General features: G+C 42.8%; 1 protein-coding gene across 3 annotated transcripts; it reads right to left on the reverse strand.

Annotated features, from left to right (window-relative positions):
• Positions 1-484: 484 nt before the first annotated feature.
• On the reverse strand, positions 485-20,433 carry LOC131106441 (mitogen-activated protein kinase kinase kinase 12-like). 3 transcript variants are annotated; one of them, XM_058055511.2, is made up of 14 exons: positions 20,095-20,433; positions 17,807-18,341; positions 12,590-12,770; positions 11,469-11,660; positions 11,239-11,397; positions 8,663-8,821; positions 8,463-8,571; positions 6,383-6,492; positions 5,463-5,579; positions 5,226-5,363; positions 3,776-4,490; positions 3,631-3,698; positions 2,389-2,689; positions 485-1,252 (listed from the first exon to the last, which is right to left on the reverse strand). In XM_058055511.2, the coding sequence occupies exons 2-14, from the start codon at positions 18,315-18,317 to the stop codon at positions 1,166-1,168; spliced, it is 2,847 nt and encodes a 948-aa protein (XP_057911494.2). In that variant the 5' UTR covers positions 18,318-18,341; positions 20,095-20,433; the 3' UTR covers positions 485-1,165. The 3 variants fall into 3 exon arrangements, with proteins under 3 accessions (XP_057911494.2, XP_057911495.2, XP_057911493.2); XM_058055512.2 differs by having other exon boundaries at positions 2,389-2,686; positions 12,590-12,773; XM_058055510.2 differs by having other exon boundaries at positions 12,590-12,773.
• Positions 20,434-22,110: the final 1,677 nt, after the last annotated feature.

The raw sequence follows: 22,110 nt of genomic DNA on the forward strand, positions 1-22,110 counted from the left end.
TGTCAAACGTGGTTCAAGTGAAATGAAAAGCATGTATAAACATTGAAATAAAACATAGTAGAGAAAGCAAGGTGTCATTTCTAGCTTAGTCCATAGGACCCAAACCCTGAAGTGGTGATATTTCTGCAGTTAGGGACAGTCTCATCTGTAATAATCACACTTTTTTATTCACCTTAAAGTCTAAAAGGGAGCATGTAGGAGAATATGGACGTCCCTCCACAGCACCTTCACAGCAGTGTGCTTGTAAAATGAAATAATATCAATAAAGCTTCATCTTATTTGATAATTAAATCTTATTTGGCCAAATGCAGAAAATTGAATTATTTTTAAAAAGCACAATTTTGATCAGAAAACCCTTAATAAAAATATAGAACTTCAAATAAATAGTATGTATTAAATAATGCATAATAAACATAAATCCAAATGTCATTTTATGAGCAATTGTGAAAAGTGAGTAAACTGAATAAAATTGTGCTTTTCTTAGAGTTATGCAAGTGAGTGAGCATCGTGACGGCATGGATCAAATCTGCCATCATTATCGTGTTAACTGTCCCTCAGTGGGTTGCGACTCAACCATAAAATATCCAATAGCATATACAGTATTTCTACAAGCATGCTCTTTCATAAATAAAAAAACAAGACTTATATACACCAGCTTGCTTATGAAAAACATTTCATTTCAATGCGAGGCTGCAAACAGTGACAGGACACAAACGGACATATTGCTTCTTGTTTGTTTCACGTAGCTCCCTCCCATCCTTCCTCCCTTCCTCCTTTCCTCTATACCAATACATTCATCTCGCAATAAATAATAAAAAAAACACATAAAAAGCTTCATGTAGAAACGTCAGCACCTTGAAATGATACAATCTCACGCCAAAACATCGACAATGTAAACATTCTTTGCTGCAACACAATAAATAAGTGCATCTTGTTTTCACAGGCTATGACACTAAAATCAATCTTCCATCATAACAATAAAAAAAAAAAAGCCCTGATTGGATCTCAGAATGATCACATGACACAGTTACAAAATGACACACACACACATACATATCGAGGAAGGAAACCTGATGAGTTGTTCTGTCCGCTCACAAAGATTGTTCACTTCGTCTGTACACGAGGCATTCACTGACCTCGTCCACTTTTCAGTGCATGTTTGTTTTCACCAGTTTGTTGATGTCTGGCTGGGCTCCGCGATGCCCGAGTGGTCTAACTCGGCGCTGTCGCAGTCTGAGTCGTCGTATAAAGCCTAAAAACAAAAATAATCGAACTATCATTAACCGCTATCATTTAAAGACACACTGAACATGTGTTTATATGATATTATACTGTATGTACAGTATTTATGATTTAGCATTCAGGAAGCAGTTGAGCAACCCTGACCTTTGACCCCTCCTAGTCTTATGTTGATCATTCATTCATTATTTACCACTTTACCGCATTATTTATCGCGGAGGGTGCTGGAGCCTATCCCAGCCGTCTTCAGGCAAGAGGCGGGGTACACCCTGGACTGGTCACCAGCCAATCACAGGGCACATATAGACAAACAACCATTCACACTCACATTCATACCTATGGACAATTTGGAGTCGCTAATTAACCTAGCATGTTTTTGGAATGTGGGAGGAAACCCACGTATGCACGGGGAGAACATACAAACTCCACACAGTGATGGTTGAGGGTGGAAATGAACCCTGGTCTCCTAGCTGTGAGGTCTGCTAACCACTCAACCACCATGCAGACTGAATATCATTATATTCATTCATTTTCTACCGCTTATCCTCACGAGGGTTGCTGGAGCCTATCCCAGCTGTCTTCAGGCGAGAGGTGGGGTACACCCTGGACTGGTGGCCAGCCAATCACAGGGCACATATAGACAAACAACCATTCACACTCACATTCATACCTATGGACAATTTGGAGTCGCCAATTAACCTAGCATGTTTTTGGAATGTGGGAGGAAACCGGAGTACCAGGAGAAAACCCACGCATGCACGGGGAGAACATGCAAACTCCACACAGAGATGGTTGAGGGTGGAATTGAACCCTGGTCTCCTAGCTGTGAGGACCGCCGTGTGGCCTTGTGTTGATCAATGGTTGTAAAATCAATTGTGTGAAGTGTGAGGACGCTTGCTAGGAAATGAATGGGCACCAGGAACACGAACCCACCCACCCGTCTGACCTTTGACCTCTCACAAACATCTTCTGTCAGACATCAAATCAATCCAAAATCTCGTGTGGAAGTGGTACGTTTTTGTCTTCTTATTTGCTTACTCTATTTGAACCCTTTTCTTAAGTTTAGAGCATGGAGTAGAGTATAAGAGGGTACTAGTACTAGTACTAGTAGTAGTATTTGTGCCGTGGTGATAGTAAAAATGAGCCTACCTCGTAGTTGAGCTCATGCCCGGCCAGTTGGGTCTTGACGTGGCGGATGGCAGCTTCCTTTTCAGACAAACCGTCCGAGGCCAGCTGGGTCGGGTCGGATGGGTCGGCAGGAATCTCGGAGCCCTGGGAGAGCAGGTCGTCGCTCTTGTCGTCCAGGCGCTCATCGGTGTTGGTGCTGACCACGTCGGGCGTGCCGCTGTGCGAATGGTCGGTGGTGTTTCCCTCCTCGCCATCCGACACGGACAGGTTCTCCGAGCTGAACGTGGACAGCGACTGGCATTTGCTCATGCTCACGGGCCTCCTTAAGAACGACACAGCACTCCTGTCATATACCGTAGACCTGGGGTCTCAAACACGCGGCCCGCGGGCCAAATGTGGCCCGTAGGACACTAGTTTGAGGCCCCCGCCTTGATATGAAAGTTTAATGTTAGTGCGGCCCGCGCAAGTCTGATATGGATGCTGTATGGTATCATGTACCCAGAAAAAATTATTACGTTTGATTAATGTTCATGTTAAAGGTTAAATAACTGTTAATAGTTATCCTCCCTATCCGTGTGGAAGTGGTAAGTTTTTGGCTATTTAAGTTTAAAGGAAATAACTTGAAGGCTACCGTTTAGGTCGCTAGCTCTCTAGTTTGCGAGTTAGCATGTGTCTCAAGACCCTGCAGTTGCGCAATATGTTGTAAATAAAAAAAGTATAAATGTGACTATAGTCGTGTTTTGTCATGTCTACAGGGCTCTAATAATGCTTTGTTCATTTTAATCTGAAAAAAATCATTTGTCTACCCACCAACTATATGTGGTTTCTTAAGTTTTTATTATTTGCTGTTTTATTATTATTATTATATTTATTTATTACTGAATGATTTTCTTTATTCTTTATTTGTTTATTTATTTTTCATCTTATTTTGTGTAGAAAAATAAAAATTAAGATATTTGAGAACAGTGGAATGTTTTATCAGAGCTTTTATTGTAGAAAATCAGAACCAAAGCAAAGTTTTTTTAATTTTTTTGTTTTTAATAAATGCAGTTTTTTTTGGAAAACCTGATGCGGCCCAGTCTCAGTGGCCCCCAAGTAAATTGATTTCGAGACCCCTACCGTAGACCGTCCGTCACTAGCGTCTTTAGCATGAAGGAACTTAAGGTACTATCTTTATTTTTTTCCGCCATCTTTGTCGTCTGCAGAGTTAGCTAGCTGACTAATTGATTAAGGAAGGGAAGTTTTGCAGCATTGAACACTCACCATCTTCTGGGCAGCTCCACTTCACTGTCCACCTCCCCCTCCTCTTCCTCTGACGACACTCCACGTCTCTGAGGGGGGCGGGACATCAGTATAAAAACAGCCAATTGAAGGAACTTCCTGGGAATCTGTCCAGGGTCGGTCTTACCTGGCTGCGAGTGACCGCCGCCCTGTACAGCAGTGCCGAAGGCGTGAGGCGCTGACTCCTAGGCGAACGTGTAATCACCATCCCCTCCTCCTTCTCCTCGCCATCCTGAGGAACACGAGGGCTTCCCACCGTCACTGAGGCCCTCCCCGCGGCCGCGCCCCTTCCGCACGGAGAGTCGGGGCTGCTGGAGAACGGGATTGAGGCGGCATCTTCGCTGGGCGTGTCGCTGCGCGGAGGAGTTTCCGCCAATTCGTCCGTCCCCACGCTCACATCCGGTCCCGCCTTCAGCACAGCGGTCCCCGTGTCTTCTTCCAAGCCGGCTGAGGCGCTCTGACTGCCCGCTCGGTCCAGGCCGGGCCTCATCTGCCCCTTCCTCCTGCCCTCGGCTTCCAATGTGGTGGTAATGAGATCAGGGCTTGAGGAGGACATCTTCTTGAGCAGCAGGTCATGCTGCAGGCCCCTGAGGGCGGCACTGGGGTCGAGGCGCTGCTTGCTGCTGGGGACAGACGAGGTGGCGCTGATCATGGCCAAAGAAGAAGAGAGGGTGGCTTTCAGCTGAGCCAGGTCACCGCTGCTGCCTTTGCCCGCTTTCCTGTAGCGAGGTTTCCCTCGGCGGGAGCGGCCGGGGGACGTGGAGCCCTTGGTGGGTATCGTGACCTGGGTCATGGAGGAGTCCAGTTTGGGGAGAATGACCTCTGACTTCAGCAAGTCCGGCCTGGAGAGGAGAAGGGACACACTTCAGACAAACAGAAAAATATACAAACTTTTTCAGTGCTTTGGTTCCGATTTTCTACAATAAAAGCTCTGATAAAACATTCCACTGTTCTCAAATATCTTAATTTTTATTTTTCTGCACAAAATAAGATGAAAAATAAATAAACAAATCAAGAATAAAGAAAATCAATCAATCAGTAATAAATAAATATAATAATAATAATAAAACAGCAAATAATAAAAACTTAAGAAACCACATATAGTTGGTGGGTAGACAAATTATTTTTTTCAGATTAAAATGAACAAAGCATTATTAGAGCCCTGTAGACATGACAAAACACGACTATAGTCACATTTATACTTTTTTTATTTACAACATATTGCGCAACTGCAGGGTCTTGAGACACATGCTAACTCGCAAACTAGAGAGCTAGCGACCTAAACGGTAGCCTCCAAGGTATTTCCTTTAAACTTAAATAGCCAAAAACTTACCACTTCCACACGGATAGGGAGGATAACTATTAACAGTTATTTAACCTTTAACATGAACATGAATCAAACGTAATAATTTTTTCTGGGTACATGATACCATACAGCATCCATATCAACGTTAAACTTTCATATCAAGGCGGGGGCCTCAAACTAGTGTCCTGTGGGCCACATTTGGCCCACGGGCCGCGTGTTTGAGACCCCTGACTTAGAGCAAAACCCGACTTACATAACATTGTCGACTCACCTCTTGCTGTGTGATGGCAACTTCTGAGGCACGTTGCGTTTCTTCATGAGTTTCTCCATGGAGTTGGAGGAGGCTGATTGTCTGGAGCTGTGGTGCTTGAAGCAGCCTGGGTACTTCTTGTCCAGCGACTGTTCTCTCCTGATGTTAAACACATTCACTTGATACCATGTAGAAGAAACATTGTTCCAAAATAAGTGTTCTTTACTTGATGTCGTTAGTCAACAAAAGGTTCCCTACTTGAGCAGCTCCTTCTCCTTGATTTCCAGCTGCAGCATGATAGCGTTGAGCTCCATGTAGAGATTGTTAGCTCTCTCCAACTTCCTTTCGTAGTGCTCCCGGATGTCCAGGGCATGTCTGGGCGGAGAGGAAACACAATCATTTTCCCTTCAGGGGTCGCCACAGCAAATGAATCTCCTCCATCCAACCCTGTCTTCTCTCACACCAACTACCCTCATGTCCTCCTTCACTACATCCATAAACCTCCTCTTTGGTCTTCCTCTACGCCTCCTACCTGGCAGCATCCTTCTACCAATATATTCACTATCTCTCCTCTGGACATGTCCCAACCATCTCAGTCTGGCCTCTCTGACTTTATCTCCAAGCCCTCTAACATGTAATGTCCCTCTGATGTACTCCTTCCTGATCCTATCCATCCTGGTCACTCCCAATGAGAACCTCAGCACCCTCATCTCTGCTACCTCCAGTTCTGGTTCCTGTCTTTTCCTCAGTGGCACTGTCTCGAGACCAATCGATATGGCTGGTCTAACCACAGGCCTGATACTAGACCTTAGACTATATACTGTACATACACTCCTTTACTGGGATTACTGAATTACGTAAGAATAAACACCACACTATATTTATTACTGTGGTTGCAGTTTATTATTATAGCACTTACTTGATTGTAAATGTTGAGCCAAAATTGAAGGAGAAAGTCCAAATTAAGATAGCAGGAGGGTTTGGGTGGGAGGGTGAGTAGCTGTGGGGCGTTTTATGGCCATACCAGTTACTCACAGTCCTACTGCACAAGACCCTGATTAATTAAAATTCCCCTTTTCTTTTATGGATAAGATGAGCATTAAAACCTGATCTTTTCCAGAGACTATTTATGACGTCTTGTGGTTGTATCGATGCCTTTAGTGACACGGGACTCTAACCTCAGTTCCTCCCTGCGTCGTTTGATGAGCTCCTCATCCAGTCTATGAAGACACGTGCCCTCGGACTTGATCTTCTCAAAGTGGTGCCTGACCTCGTCCCTCCACTCCGCCTAAAAGCAAAACATTAAAACATCGCAATGAGAGTAGATCCAAAGTACTGAGGTCACAAAGACCCTTCTTGTTATTCTTGTAACCATAAATAACAATGGACTGTTAATACAAATGTAATAACACTGTAATAACACTGCAGTTTCCAGAAAGATTAGGAATCCTCTACATCACAGAGCAAAAGCCATTTAGGCGATTAATGCTGATCGATACTCAGGGACCAGAGGTGAACAGGAGCTGACATGCCATGAACATGCATAAATACAGATACATTTGTGCAGAGTGTTGCATCTGATACCAGTCAAAGCAAGGCGGTCACAGAGATGTGTGTGTGTGTGTGTGTTTCTTTCTGTGCATGAGTGATGCTCTTCTTATTAAGCTAATGGACTCTATGTGCACTCTTCAATATGGCCAGGCCCCTTCTTGTGCGCTCTCTGCTCCACACCATTAAAGAAATCAATACACTCCAGCAGTGGCAAATACTTCTTCCCTGCGTCACGACAAAAATCCATTATGGGGCAAAGAGAGGAGAGAAACTGGGGAGGACTGAAAGGTGGGTGGGAGGTACAGGGAGAAATAAAGGATAATGGAAGGAGAGTTGTGGAGGTTTTGCAGCATGACCTTTAAAAGGAAGGAAGAAGTATTGCATGCTTATTTGAAATAGTTTTCCCTTGGACTGCATCCCTCGACACACACACACACACACACACACACTCCTCCGCCTCCTGCTTGCCACCAGACTTGAAATGACAAGAGGTTGGCCAGGAATCAGCAATTTTCAACGTGGCAAACACAAACACAAAGAAACAGCATGAACAACAACAGCAGCAGTGCGTTATGGCTGAAAAGGAAGCTCATCATTAGCGGGCTCCCAGGAGACCCTGGGTGTGGGGGTGGGGTGGGGGGGGTTCTTATGTGAAGCTGCAGCAGACTGGAAACAAATGTCACGCCTTTGATAGAAAATGATGAACACTTCTCGTGGATGAACATTTGTCAGCCCAAAAAAAGTCACTTTTAATTCATTATTGTGCTTCTGTGTTAAAAGGGATGCACAGTAATTAGTATAAGACATATTTTGGGGGAGTTACGTGTGCATGGATGTCGCTTTTTGACTTTTTCGTGCAAAAAAAATCACTCTATATCACTCTGTATCACTCTATAAGACAAAAAGGAGAATGAGCGTCATTTGCAGCAAAGTGGACTCTGTGGACTATAATACTGGTAAGCTAATCTTAGCATGTGTGTATTTGATTCATATTTATATCTTCATGTGTTATAATGTGTCAACAAATCTGCTCGACCAATCAGCAACCAGCAGTACTTTAGCAGAGCCTTGATGAAATACGGTAATAACCCTAATGACTACAGTCGTCCCTCATTTATCGCGGTTAATTGGTTCCAGACCCAACCACGATATGTGAATTCCCTTGAAGTAGGATTCTTTATTTATTAATGGAATATTTTCATAGTTAGAGCATATAGAAAACCTGTTTTAAAGCATTATTAGACCCTCTAGACATGAAATAACACCCCTATAGTCACTGTCACAAGTGTAAAATATATCTGAACCTTTTGGAATTTCTCACATTTCTACATAAAATCACCATCAAATGTGATCTGATCTTTGTCAAAATTACACAGATGAAAAAACAGTGTCTGCTTTAACTAAAACCACCCAAACATTTATAGGGTTTCACCTAGTTGCTGACACCTAGTGGCCAGCGTAGTAGAGTACTACTGCAATGGCGCAGTAAACATTGACACAGGAGCTGCTGTCAGCCACAACGCAAGCCAGTCGCTGGCAATCTCCACACTGCTAACCATGCTAACACTCAACAACTCTACAGTAGCTAGCCGACATCGTACTTGTTACGTATTTAAGTAACTTTCTACAAAATTCTAGCAGCAAAAACATTACAAATATATTTGTATTACCTGACAATTTAAATATTTATAGCAAGAAAATATATACCTGCGACTGGAAGTATGTTTCTTGCGGGGTGGACAAGATGTCTGCTGAAGCAATGTCCAGATGCAGGAGAATCTGTCTAAAGGAAGGTCTGTTTCTTGGCTTGCAGTTCCTGTTTAGGGACAGAACATTTACTTTGCTTCTTCTTCTTCTCTTCTTTGACATGATCTAAAAAAGCATGTATCATATGGGCGCCTTCTCACCAGGATTGCCTCAAGAGCAGTTTGAAGCTATCAGGACAGCTGTCAGGGACGGGCAGCTGCAGGCTGTTGTTGCCCACTCCCCAGATGATAGCCGAGGAGTCCACGTCTTTGTAGGGCACCTCTCCTGTCAGCATTTCCCACAGCACAACACCAAAAGACCTGCACACACACAAAATGCTATTTATTTCCACAAAAAAGCTGTGCAGAGGCCAGATGAAAGGCGGCATTACCTAAATGTCACACTTTATAGAAAATGCATACTGACTTCCTGTCGCTGTTGGACTTAAATGGACACTTTAAAACCTACTTTCTTCTGTTTGTCTAACGAATGAGGAAATATAAAATGCCAAAAAGTCACTGAGCCCCAGGGAAGGTTAGGAATCTAAGGGGAGCCTGCTGTTGGCGTCTCATTGGGTTGCAACGTGTCAAGGTTTCCAAAAGCATCACTTGCTCGGTTGTGGCACCCAGGTGGTGTGTTTATATCGGTACCCTGTTAGAGCCTGCCCTTGTAGCAGGGCCAAGATTGGTCTACTAGCTGTTAAATGAGTCTTAAGTCAATTTAACATTAAAAGTAGTAAGTAGTTAAAAACAATTGGAACGCCCGCATTGGAGAGAACGCTTGGCCCCCCAGCCAAGGTCCAAAATACCCATCCAGAACTGAGTGGAAAGTCTTTACGTCCATAAAATAACCCCAGCCTCATACATCATACAGGATTTGCTGACAGTACACGAGCTAGTGGTATGGAGGATCATGTCAGTATCCTCTTGAGTGGACCAGCCAGGCCCACGCCTGTCAAGTCTCTCGTTTTCCCAGGGAAACTACCGTATTTTGTCCTTATTTCCTTGTGTCTGGTGGAAAGACTGAAATTTCCTGAAAAATTCAGCAACATTCCCCATAATATAAAATAAAAATCAGGATGTGTTGTTAGCATTAGCATCGGTGCTTATGTTGTGTGCAGTGCTAATTTTGCTGCACATTAAAACAATCATATGGACAATCACGTCTATATGATCAATGTTTATTCCAAGCTGTGTGGCTTGGAGACCTGGGTTCAATTCCACCCTCGGCCATCTCTGTGTTGAATTTGCATGTTCTCTTCGTGCATGCGTGGGTTTTCTCCGGGGACTCTGGTTTCCTCCAAAAACATGCTAGGTTAATTGGCTAACTCCAAATTGTCCATAGGTATGAATGTGAGTGTGAATGGTTGTTTGTCTATATGTGCCCTGTGATTGGCTGGCAACCAGTCCAGGGTGTACCCCGCCTCTAGCCCGAAGTCAGCTGGGATAGGCTCCAGCATGCCTGCAACCCACGTGAGGATAAGCGGTAGAAAATGAATGAATAAATAAATGTTTATTCGAGACGAGTTTTGCTCTTTCTGCTTCACAGTTGTCTGTTAGCAACAAAAGCAACAAATGTTTACCATTGTTATAGTTGCATTCACCATAAATTCAGTGTGCTTTATACCTGTAACATTAAAAAACAAACTGTTCCTTTGTGCTACTTAAATTTCTACTGATTATTCATGAGATGTTGCAGCCTTTACACTAATGTGCATTTGGCTTTTTTTTGCACACTGCTGTATTTATTTGTTAGTGTAAACCAGTGCTTCTGAAATAGTAGAGCGTACCCTACTATTTGGGGGGCATGGTGAGCTGTCAGGGGGGCCATGAGAGGCAAGGGGGACATTCAGTAGTGACTTCATCCATGCTTGAACGATGCGGAATGATGCAGATGCCAGCGACTTATACAGTAGTGTGTATAGTTTGTACAGACCCACTAGTGTAAGCTAACTCTTTCAGGTGAAAAATTTGTCACAGCATGCAGCCCTACTGGTTTCCATAATTTACACCACATGGTGGCAATGTTATTAAACACACATTTTGAGGACTGACTGTAAATTTTTAACTACATTGGTTGAAAAACATGGCCACCAACAAGAAAAACCCACACTGGTGGGACCTAACAAGTAACTGACCATTTGTCTAATGATGATCAAACTGGGAGGATATCTGGATTACATACACACTAGTGCGTCTTCCAAACATTTTGCCACAAGCTATTAGGGGCGCCACAAATGTCATGTGAAAGAAATAGGCAATTACAATGCATATCAAGTGATTTACATCCATTAAGGTCCAAGTATATGGTATGCAAAGGTGATGTGCTCTCCTTCTGCATGGAAGAAGCTTTTTTAATCCTATTTTCACCTCTCTGCTAATGCACTGCTGGCCGGGGGCCAAAGCAGCCGCAGGATTGGAAGGTTATTCCAGCCTCTCCTGAGCACTGCAGCATCTGGCAAATCAATTATTAAATTAGCCAGCGTTCCTTTTTACGATGCGAGCAAGAGTGATGGAGGGATGCAGGGATGTGAAGAGGGAGGGCGAGAGGGTTTAACACACAGGGCACCCCATCACATGAGGCTGGGAGCCTATAGAATTTCTTGTAATGAGATCTTGTCATAGATTTTCTTGAAATAAGATCCCTGCACTCTGTACTGTAGTAGGCTCCAACCAATACTATTGCATGTTGAGTCACTGACATCTGAGATGGATCAGGTACGTAAACGGTTACCTACCAAATATCCACCTTCTCTGAGACGGGCTCATTCCGTATGACCTCAGGCGCCATCCAGGCCACCGTACCGGCAAAGGACATCTTGGTGCTTTTGTCGCTCAATTCCTTGGACGTGCCGAAATCTGAGATCTTCACCGCATCATCGTAGGTGATAAGAATACTAAAAGAAAGCAGCATGTTTGTTAGGTTGGTCTAGAGTTGGCTCGGTGATATCACAAGCCAGTCGCTCACTTTGGTGATTTAAGGTCTCGGTGGATGATTTTGTGGAGGTGAAGGTAATTCATCCCGCCAGCGACGCCCATGGCCCAGTCCATAAGGAGCGACGGGGTGATCTTCCTGCCCGCTCTCAGTACCTCGTAGAGCTGGCCCTGGGCACAGTACTCCATGATGATGCAGTAGCATGGAGCCTGGGTGCAGATACCTCTGTGGAAAGCAAGGTTCAACAGTTAATGCACTCTTTTTTCTTTGTTGTGATGTAACTGTTTACTTTGTTGAATAGAATAAGACCACAAATAATTGAGACACATATAAAAATGTGTGTTTTGACTCTTTAACTCAAACCTACATCATGTGATCAATTCAAACTACTCACTTACTCACCCACAGTACAACCAAAAAAATAACACGACAAATACCATGTGCGACACGAAACATAACATCACACGAAGGGTATTGATTTCACTAATATAGTACATGCAAAACAAAACTGTTTATACTATTTAATAACCCACAAGGCATGCTGGGGAACTTCCTGCTGGGCAAGTGTGTGTGTGTGGGCTTATGAGTTATACATGTAGTATGAAATTGTATTTGATTTGCATTCATATGAGTGTGCGATCATCTATTCCGACACTTATTTCTATTTTATATTTACTTATTTTGAGGGAGGCATTTGGATGGACAAACTCCTGCTGCATATTAAAAAAAACCCCTCAAGCAAGTTGACGTCTGTCTTTGACAACTTCCTGTGAAACTAGTGAAAGAAGGGTACCAATAAGCAATGTAATTATGGAGCACAAAATGGCAGTTTTTCCACAAATAAAGAAATGATTTGATAAAAAATATGTGACTATCTACTGTATATTTGCAACCCGCCTATTGCACACTGCCTGCACCCGAACAGAGGACCTTCGGAATGGGAGCCAAGAGCGCTGACCATTGGGCCAAGAGCCCGGACTGTCAACCCAGTGTTCAGCGCAGCTCTTAAGGCCGAGGTGAGGTTTTAAGGTGAAGAAGAAAAAATCCAAACACATTCATATTATATTAATATGTATTTTTCTATTTATTAATCCCCATTGGAAATGTGCAACAGGGAATATTTTCAAGTGCAATTGGTTGACTTTTGCACTTACTTGAAGGTGATGATGTTGGGGTGTTTGAGCTTGCGAAGGTGCTTGATGTCTGTCTCTTTTATGTTTCGCACTTTCTTCACGGCCACTTCCTGTCCGTGCAATTTGCCCAGAAAGACGGCGCCCTGGGCCCCGCTGCCGACCCACTGCAGGTCCGATATCTCCTCGAAAGGGACTTCCCATGCTTCTGAAAACAGGACGAATCAAATTCAATGTCACTTCAAGTCTTAAATACATTACTTGATCATTAAGTTTGCATAAGAAAAGCACACAGCTCTGAACAGTAACATTAGCACACTAGTGCTAACACAACAAGGAGAGGTGTCCTGGCTGGTCCATTAATATAGACTGCTAACGTAGGTGATCTGGGGAGGGGGGGGGGGGTTATGGCGATTATCACAAGCAAGAGGACTACCAATGAATCCAACATAATTGAGGAAAGGGATGACTACTATTTTACCAATGGCCTGTTATTTAATGCACTGATATCTACATATATAGCAGCAATCTGGATGTTGCTTCAGTCACCAAATGCTCACTACGCCACTACACTGGAAGCTAAATAGCTAGCCAATGAGAGCTGTGGTTGCTAACTCTATGATACTCTCACAAGTCACAACCTTCAGCCTTAATCTCATAATACAACACACGGCACTACAAAGCTAAATTCCAATTGGACATATTTGAAGGTATTTCTAAAAAGTATGGCTGCAACAATTGATTATTTTCTCAACTGATTAATCTGAAGCTTGTGGCTTCGATTAATTGAGTAATCGGTTCAACCCTTGAACAGAGGTGGCCCAGGGCTCCATTCACAGCCCACAGCTGTTTTTTAATTGGCCCTTGGCACATTCTAAAAATACAACTAAACAAGAAAAGTGAAAAGTGGAAAAAAGAGCCATATATGTACAAGAATAAAGATGTGATCGTAAGAGAGTAAAGTTGTATAAAGTAGAACAATTAAAGGGAAAAAAGTCTTCATCTGAGAAAATCAACTCAATAGAGAAGAAAGTTGCAATTTTTTTGGAAAATTAAGGTTAGCTAAAAGATTTAATGTTACGTCATAAGTATCATGAGAACAAAATGCACAAGGTGGCAGTTGCAATATTTGTAAACATAAAGGAAAAAACAGCAAGAAGTGTAATGTAAGAAGAAAACATTCATTGTCATTTGTTGTTGAGCCTGCAAACACATAATTGAAGGTATCTTGTATCCTTCAACCTCACACTAAACTCATGTTCCAAGTGAGTGCTGTGGCGCTCTTAATCTCCTGTGTGTAATTCTCCATCAGCCTCCCAAATCCTGCTTAGTACCTTTGTGGGGCTGGCGTGAAACAAGGGTGCAACACCGGGATGTGGGGGAGTGGATGATAAGATTTGAGAGGCTAATGTAGATCTATAAAGGGGCAGCGAGAGGATCCCCTGAAGGGGTTGGCCAAAGACAGGCTGTTAATGTGGAGGAGGAAAATATCAAGTACAGCAGGCCAGCAACATTCAGACCCATTTGTCATATTAATAGGAATGGTATGAATGATTAATGCTTTCCATGGCTAATAAGCCCGTCACTGTTTTTGTGATAGATCTCCACTGGTCTGCTTTGTTTGGTAAATGGAAAATTTTTTTTTGAGTGAATAAAAGACCTTCCATTCGCTCAAGACTGGTCTTTGTCGCACTGTATCCACTCTACCAACCCGCCTCCCATTTTGTTGTTGTTTGGGATGCAGATCCAGGAATCATAATCCCCATCCCCACTACATTTTCCTTCATTTTTCAGGGAATGAAAGACAGTATTTAAGTGGAAGAGGGTTATTTGATTAATCGATGCATTGATGCTTGACAATTTGGTTGATTGTGTGGAACTGATTGTTGATTAATCGTGCCTTGAAACAATTGAGGCGATCAGAAGAGGCACTCGGGAAAAATAACATGATGTCAGCTAATACAATACAACGCTGGCACGGAAACAGGAGTTCAGCAATGAGAGTGATTCTTTCATCTCACTAAGGCAGGGGTGTCAAACTCAATCACACCAAAACTCAAAGCCTACTTTAGGTTGTGGGCCAAACTGGATACTACCCCACTAACACTTGTATATTTCTATATATTGAAAGTACTAAAAACCTTCTCGTCCTTTTAACCAACATAACTGGAGTGTCTTTGGCCAGTGCACGGACAGAGATGCTGGTTTGAAGTTGCCAACATGAAAGGACATGCCCCAATAAATCCAGGCTGAAAAAATAGTAGTCACTTTAGTCAGATTTGGAGAAAATAACTTTGAGCATTGACAACTAGATGAGTTTGAATCTCCATATGAGCATCTCTGTGTGGAGTTTGCATGTTCTCTCCAAGCGTGTGTAGGTTTTCTCCGGGTACTCCGGTTTCCTCCCACATTGCAAAAAACATGCTAGGTTAATTGGTGACTCCAAATTGTCCATAGGTATGAAATTGAGTGCGAATGGTTGTTTGTCTATATGTGCCCTGTGATTGGCTGGTGACCAGTCCAGGGTTGCAGCAAAATAATGTGTTTATTTTGTTGCACTGTAATGTAATTATTTTAAAATTATTTTCTGCATGTAAAACTATAATTAAAGGGAACCTATTATGCTCATTTTTTGTGGACTCCTATAAAGCAGCTGCACACAATAACCCGCACAGAAAACTGTCTAGATCTTCCAGAATCTGCACCTATTCCAGCTGTATTTCCTTGGATTTGTGCTTCCCGCCAAAACAGTCTGTTTTAATTTGTTCCACCCGAGGCCCGCCTCCGGACACACTGCTGTGATTGGTCAGACGCCCAAAATGCTTCCTAACTATTAACAAAACCCACTTTCTAGTATAGTGGGTATAGGAGTTGATAATAAATGAGAGCTAATTGGAGAAATAATTGAAAAGTGTTTCAGAGCAACTGGCAGCTCATGATCTACTGGCTGGAGACCGCTGGTCACGCCTGTACTCCCTGGTCGCTTGGGGAAGGGTGGGGGAAGCAGAGATTTTTGGGGCAGAGAGCATATCTGGCTTACGAAGCCTGCTCCTCTGTGACATCACAAAGGAACAGTTTTACCACGCCCTCTGAAACTCAGCGTTCAGACGCATCCCAAACTTCTTACAGGGCTCATTATCTGAAACTTTGGCATGGTTTAACAGGAGAATAAAACATTCTAACTACATTTATAAGTCAAAAGAGTGGAAAAAGAATAATAGGTCCCCTTTGATATTTTTGAGTGTCTGGAAAGGATTACAAATTTGCTTTGATTAGAGTCCGTTTTGGATTAATAACGTTAACCAAGGCCAGAAATGTATTTATAAATTATTACCAACTAACCAGCAAGCAGCTAAATATGTGGGGTCACAAATTCTGAAATGTGCGGAGACATTCACACACACATATATTTATTGAAGACCATTATGGGGAACAATTTTGTCTACATTTTGGACAGCGGCAATATGGGAAATGGGAACCAAGTGGGAATTTTTTTTTTTTTTTATATTTCACAGGAAATCAAGATAATAAAGTCAAATGACCATCCCCATAGTGCTGATCCAAATGAGGATAGTTTGACCTTGTCGAATTGTCATTTTTGTTTGTGAGGCCATGAGGTGCAGATGCATCAGCCGTGATAACAGCTCCGTATAACAAGGAGCAGAAAGACAATGAAGGAGGAACAGGAGGGGGTGGTGGTGGTGAAAATCAAATATAAAAAGGAGTCGTAAAATATCAGGCCACCATAAAGACAAGGGCAGATATAAATCTGCCACCAGCATGAGTGAGTGATGTTGTCACGTTGTGTTTATTCCTCTTCCAGTTTGCTGTCCTCTGCCACTTTATTGGCTTGGTTATTAAACGTTTCTATTTGTGGCGTGTGCGTGCGAGCGCATGCATGCACGTGTGTCAGGTTAATAGAGATGAGAAGCAGAGAGGGTCAGAGCGTGGCCATGCATTATGCATGAGGCAGCTTTGGCAAGAGGAGTCCCACGGGAGCTCTGTGCTATTGTAGTGGCTGCAGACATAAACAACACAGCGTCAGAGGGGGGCCGGCTTCATTAGAGGGCTGCAGTGGGAAGGAGAGAGGGATGGAGGGATGGAGGGAGGTGGGGCGGGTGGCAAGCAGGCGGACACATGGGCTGGGGGGTGGTAACTATCAGGGGGAAAATAAGCCCTTTGCAGCTTTGATAGAGCTTCCCTTGTCTGACCGGGTCTAATTCACCTCAAGGAAAAGTGTTTGTTTACAGCATGGCCTTTGTAGAAGTCACTCCACTACCTACTGTTTAATGAAATTCAACTGGGGGGTATTATCATTTCATTAGCTGAATTAACTCTTAAGACATCCTGGGAACAATTTGTGCCATTCAGTTATTTATTGTCAAGCCTGTATTGAACGAAAAAAGGCACATTTTACAAGAAAATATTTATTTTTAGGACATTTGTTCCTTAAATTAGCCTAAAATGGCAATGCTACACAATCTTAAAAGGCAATACTCAATATTTAAATATCAATTTGGACTACTGGTTTTCGGATTATTTTGTATTTGTACACCAGACGGTACAGCCTTTTCCCATTCAAAGCATGCAGCAAAATTTCACAACCTTCTGCAAAGGTGCCTTGCTTGTGTGTGTCTTTATGGATATTTGGAATAGTGTATATGTAAAAAATAATCTGTGAATTTATATAAACACACAACCCTTTACAGGGTTTATGAATCTTTCAGGCAGAATTTGTTTGAAAGGTGGAAAAAAAATACAAACAGATTACATTTTTGCAGATACTTGGTGGTGTGATGGTACGTGCTTCTGGCGACCACAGACAGGGAAAAGCCGAAAGTGAAAAAATATATATGTATTGCATATAGTGTATGCATTCATTGACCCATCTCTGGGTCTAATAATCATAATTATAATTATAATATAAATATTTTTAATATTATTATATTATATTATTTTTTTATATTATATAAACATGATTAATATATATATTTTAAATACTGGAGGTAGAGTTCTGTACACGTACTGGCCTTTAAAATCATGCAAAATACAAAAACTACAATTATTAACTCATATGTGTATTTTTAAAGCAGTAGAGTAGTTCATACACCTGTTTTTTTTAGGCTTATATTTTTTGGCTCAAATGTGTGAGTGAATTTTCAGGACCTTTAAAGGTGGCTTATATTTGAAGTAGATCATATTATGCTGGATGGGAAGCAAGACACAAGGTAGTAAACGTACCGTCCAAGTCATGCTTGTGTTCCGTGGAGTACGCCTTCCCGATCATAGTCCAGACAGGTCGCAGACAGCCAAACAAGCCCTCCAGAAAGCCTCCTCCCCCTCCAGTAGACTGGCACTGCAGTCTGGCGTTGTCCGCATCGCTCCGGACCGCGTTGCCAGCGTCCGTCCCCGTCCCCTCTCCCTCTGTCCTTGTGGGACTGCCGTCATGGTCGTGGAGCTTGAGGACACTGTTGGCAAAGTGCTCCTGTTGTTCTTCGCCTGTCGGCTGGTTATGCCCCGGCGTCTGCCCGTCCCCTCCTCTTCCTCCACCACTGCCACCGCCTGGCTCCACTGTGCCCCCCGTGTCTATGGAGAGGACGTTACGAAGAACGCACTGGGTTGGCGTCAGGTCCATTTCAGGGGTACAAGGTGTTTCGGCATCGAGCCGGCGGAAGGACGGGGGGTCAGAGAGGGGGGTGTTGAAGCCAGAGAGAGATGGGGAAGGGGCACGTGGTTCGTGAACGAGGGCCATGAGGGACTCGGACGAAGAGGCAGCCTTGATGAAAGAGACGGATGAGGGGGATGTGTTAGAAATATATTCAAGGTCAAATAGTTGTCAACAATGGATGTAGTTCCATTAGAGGTCACATTTGTAGCCATGTTTCTTTTTGATATTACATTTATATATAATATTTTATCTTGGTATTGTATTTCTATTATAGACATAGTACATCTTATTTATGTACTGTACATTATACATTGTACTTATTTATACCAACCATCTCTTTACCAGTGTATGTATGTACAACTCAACATTACTGTATATCACTGGTGTCAAACTCAAGGCCCGGGGGCCTGATTGGGAAAGCTACATGGTTTCATGTGACCTGTCAAAGCCTGGAAATAAAAAAGACACTTTACTGATAAACAATCTTGTCAATTTTACAAGGGAATTTACGCTGCAAATTGTGAACTCACTATGTTACAGATAGAAGGTCTAAGCTTTTGTGTTGTCAAACCCCATTTAAAAGCTTTTAAATGTTTTTTCTATGAAAATAGGCCCCTGTAGAAAACACACCTCATTCACTACAAGTTGGTAAGAAATACATGGTAATACAGGTAATATGTACAGCATACATACATACTATATACCACTGTTGCTTCACTGACAATGTTTTTTTTTTATCAAGCTCTGAGATTTCGCACTTTTGGCCATTCTTGAACACACCATTCAATGCGACTCTGATTCCATCTGTTCATCATCTTCTATTATAATTCATTAGTGTAAGTAGCTATACATTTTACAAGTTATACTAAGAAGTGTGTGAGGCATATTTGAAGAGAACTGAATGTAATCTAATAATTCAAGCAGTTAGTTGTATTGCAAATGTTGATCTGAAATCAAGGAGTACGGTGCCAAAAATAGACCTTTTTATGGGTACATAAATTAGTCGCGTTTTTTGCCGTTTCCGTGTGATCCCGGACCACAAGGAAAAATAGGGAACGACCGTATTTAGAACCATGCTTGGAACCATGACTTTTGTCAGTAAATATAAGTATATATACAGTATAATAATCAAATGTGTGATTGTATCACAAGTGTGACTCCCCTGCTAATACATCCTAAACAATTGCATTATTTCCAAAAGATCTATAAATAATGCAGAACAGCAGTGCCCACTCAATACGTGACCTATTAACATCCAACAACTCATTGTAAAGGTAGAAGTATTGACACAGCACATTAGTATATGGTGTTGGAGTGTATTAGTATACAGCATATACTGTTGTATAACCATACCTATGACTCATACTGTCGGTACACAGTACTGGTGATTGGCATTTAAGTCTAACAGAAGATACCCAGTAAACCATATAAGGAGGACTGTTGATCATATATGTATGTGCATCTCACATCCGATGCTGTTGCCATGGCATCCAAGTGTCTACATCTATACATCAATCTTGCACACACATTTTGCACTGGCACACACACATAAATCATAACAAATGATCCACCATTTTCTTTCAAGCCACCATATAGGAGAGACACATCTGGTAGCACAGATACTTCACAGTGCTTGCTTAATGGCTCTTGCAGTTTTATTGCAGCAGGGGGTCCTCCATATATATATGTGCGTGTGCGTGTGTGTGTGTGTGTGTGTGTGAGCATAACTGACAGCTGTACCTACACCCAAACACACCATTGCTGCGTCTGTTAGTCTAATAGTAATAGTGTTGGATGGTATATGCTAACACTATACGTAGGGCCGCCCTCTTCTTGACAAGAAAATAAGAATGTCTCCTACCTCAGTGTTGAGAGTCCATCACTGGAGAGCCAAATAGTCTTTTGGTTGCCAAATAATAGTAGTAAAATTGTTGGGAAAATAGTGCTTATGTCGTGGTTGTCAAAATCATGCTAGTTTCATCATCCTCTCCAGCATTCGACAAGCCGCCGTGACGTCTCTCCCAAAAACTCCTCAGTTTTATTCCGGTTAAAACTTGGTTCTTGAAAAATGCTCGCTTCCTACGCCTCCTTTTCCATTCTCCATCCTCTGAGGAGGCTCCGCGCTCACACTCGGGATTATATACGGCGACACAGATAGTAAGTAAACAGCACCGAGGAGAGTGCAGGAGGAGAAGTCCGGAGGCGGAGCCAGTGGATGCTGACGTCCAATCAGAGGAGAGCTGGCTCGTGACGTTTGCATGGAGAGCAGGTACCGCTTGATGCGAGCGTGAGGCTACTCTTAGGCAAGGAGGGGGTCAGCTGGTATGTGAGGTGATCAAGATGATGTCATCCACAAAGCGTGCAGCATTTGACTGGACAGGGCCGTTAAATCCTTTTCAAGCCCTATTAACGCCCACTGGATGGACTTTAATTGCTGCATAATCCTCTGCCACATGAAGGAAGGATGTTTTATATTATTACCAGTTCCTTTTGACCCATTTTATTCAGACAAGAGCAGCACAATGTCTGGTACAATCTAATGAGATCCGAGCACTTTTAGGGACACACTGAACACTGACAACTACTTTGGCAACAGATAGAAGCTGAAATCTGATTGGATGAAGAAACATACACTAGTGGATGCAGAAAACTAATACAAATACTAGAACTAAAGTTGTACTTAAACTATAAAAGTACTTTAGATAGTGTTTTGACAAGGACCGCTATTACAGCCCTTTCAAAACTCCAACAAGGATCATGATAACATTTAATACAGTATTTTGGTCCTTTTAAGCATTACCAGAACTTCCTTCCTGTGTGCATAGAAACGAACACCTACACCTAGCGTTAACTTTTCCAAACTAGAAAAACACAGCAGCAGTAGCAGCAGCTTCAATATGTAGCCTTACTTTTTGGTCTGAAGCACTGATGTGCTAGTCGCTAGCCGGCTGGTAGCTAGCCGTTATGGGGTGGCACGGTCAATATGGCAGTGATGTAGTTCGATAGGTGCAATAATGTTGATAATAAGAACAATGTCGCTGTTACTTGGTTAATATGCATATGTCACATTCTATGTAAATGTAGCGTTGTTGACACTTTTTGGACTCTCTGGACTCTTGCTAACCTGACAACCAGGCTAATGGCTACATTAGTGGTGAGTACCTATACATTTTATACGTTCAGTGTGTTTAGTAAATGTGTGATGCATATACCCGGAGAAAACACACGCATGCATGGGGAGAACATGCAAACTCCACACAGAGATGCCAGAGGGTGGGATTGAACCCTGGTCTCCTAGCTGTGAGGTCTGCACACTAACCACTCGACCGCCGTGCCGCCCCATATAATATTCATTCATTAAATTCATTTTCTACCGCTTATCCTCACAAGGGTCGCGGGGGTGCTGGAGCCTATCCCAGCTGTTTTCGGGCGAGAGGCGGGGTACACCATGGACTGGTCGCCAGCCAATCACAGGGCATATATAGACAAACAACCATTCACACTCACATTCATACCTATGGACAATTTGGAGTCGCCAATTAACCTAGCATGTTTTTGGAATGTGGGAGGAAACTGGAGTCCCCGGAGAAAACATACAAACTCCACACAGAGATGGCCGAGGGTGGTATTGAACTCGGGTCTCCTTGCTGTGAGGTCTGCGCGCTAACCACTCGACCGCCGTGCAGCCCCCATTTTAATATATCTAACATATAATAAACAAAAAAAGTCATAGATTTTCTGCTTCCATGAAAACCAGATGAGCGCTCTCATCCCAGTCCAAGACCAAGAAGGTCAACTTCCAAAACACGGAGCTCCCACATTAGTGTCAGGGAATCCCGCCAAGTGAACGGCTGCCAGTTTAAAGAGATCACGGAAT

This window comes from Doryrhamphus excisus, linkage group LG18 (assembly GCF_037039965.1).
Source record: "Doryrhamphus excisus strain RoL-2023G ecotype Guam linkage group LG18, RoL_Dexc_Guam_v1.1, whole genome shotgun sequence".
Lineage (NCBI taxonomy): Eukaryota > Metazoa > Chordata > Actinopteri > Syngnathiformes > Syngnathidae > Doryrhamphus > Doryrhamphus excisus.

What these genes read in the sequence shown, in the direction of transcription:
- LOC131106441 (XM_058055510.2), bottom strand. Translation starts at nt 18,317, where the DNA reads ATGGCCCTCGTTCACGAACCACGTGCCCCTTCCCCATCTCTCTCTGGC. An exon ending in AAACATACTTCCAGTCGCAG is followed by an intron (nt 6,493 to 8,462) that starts GTATATATTTTC and finishes TTTTGCTTTTAG; the next exon opens with GCGGAGTGGAGGGACGAGGT. An exon ending in AAGGAGAAGGAGCTGCTCAA is followed by an intron (nt 5,364 to 5,462) that starts GTAGGGAACCTT and finishes GTTTAACATCAG; the next exon opens with GAGAGAACAGTCGCTGGACA.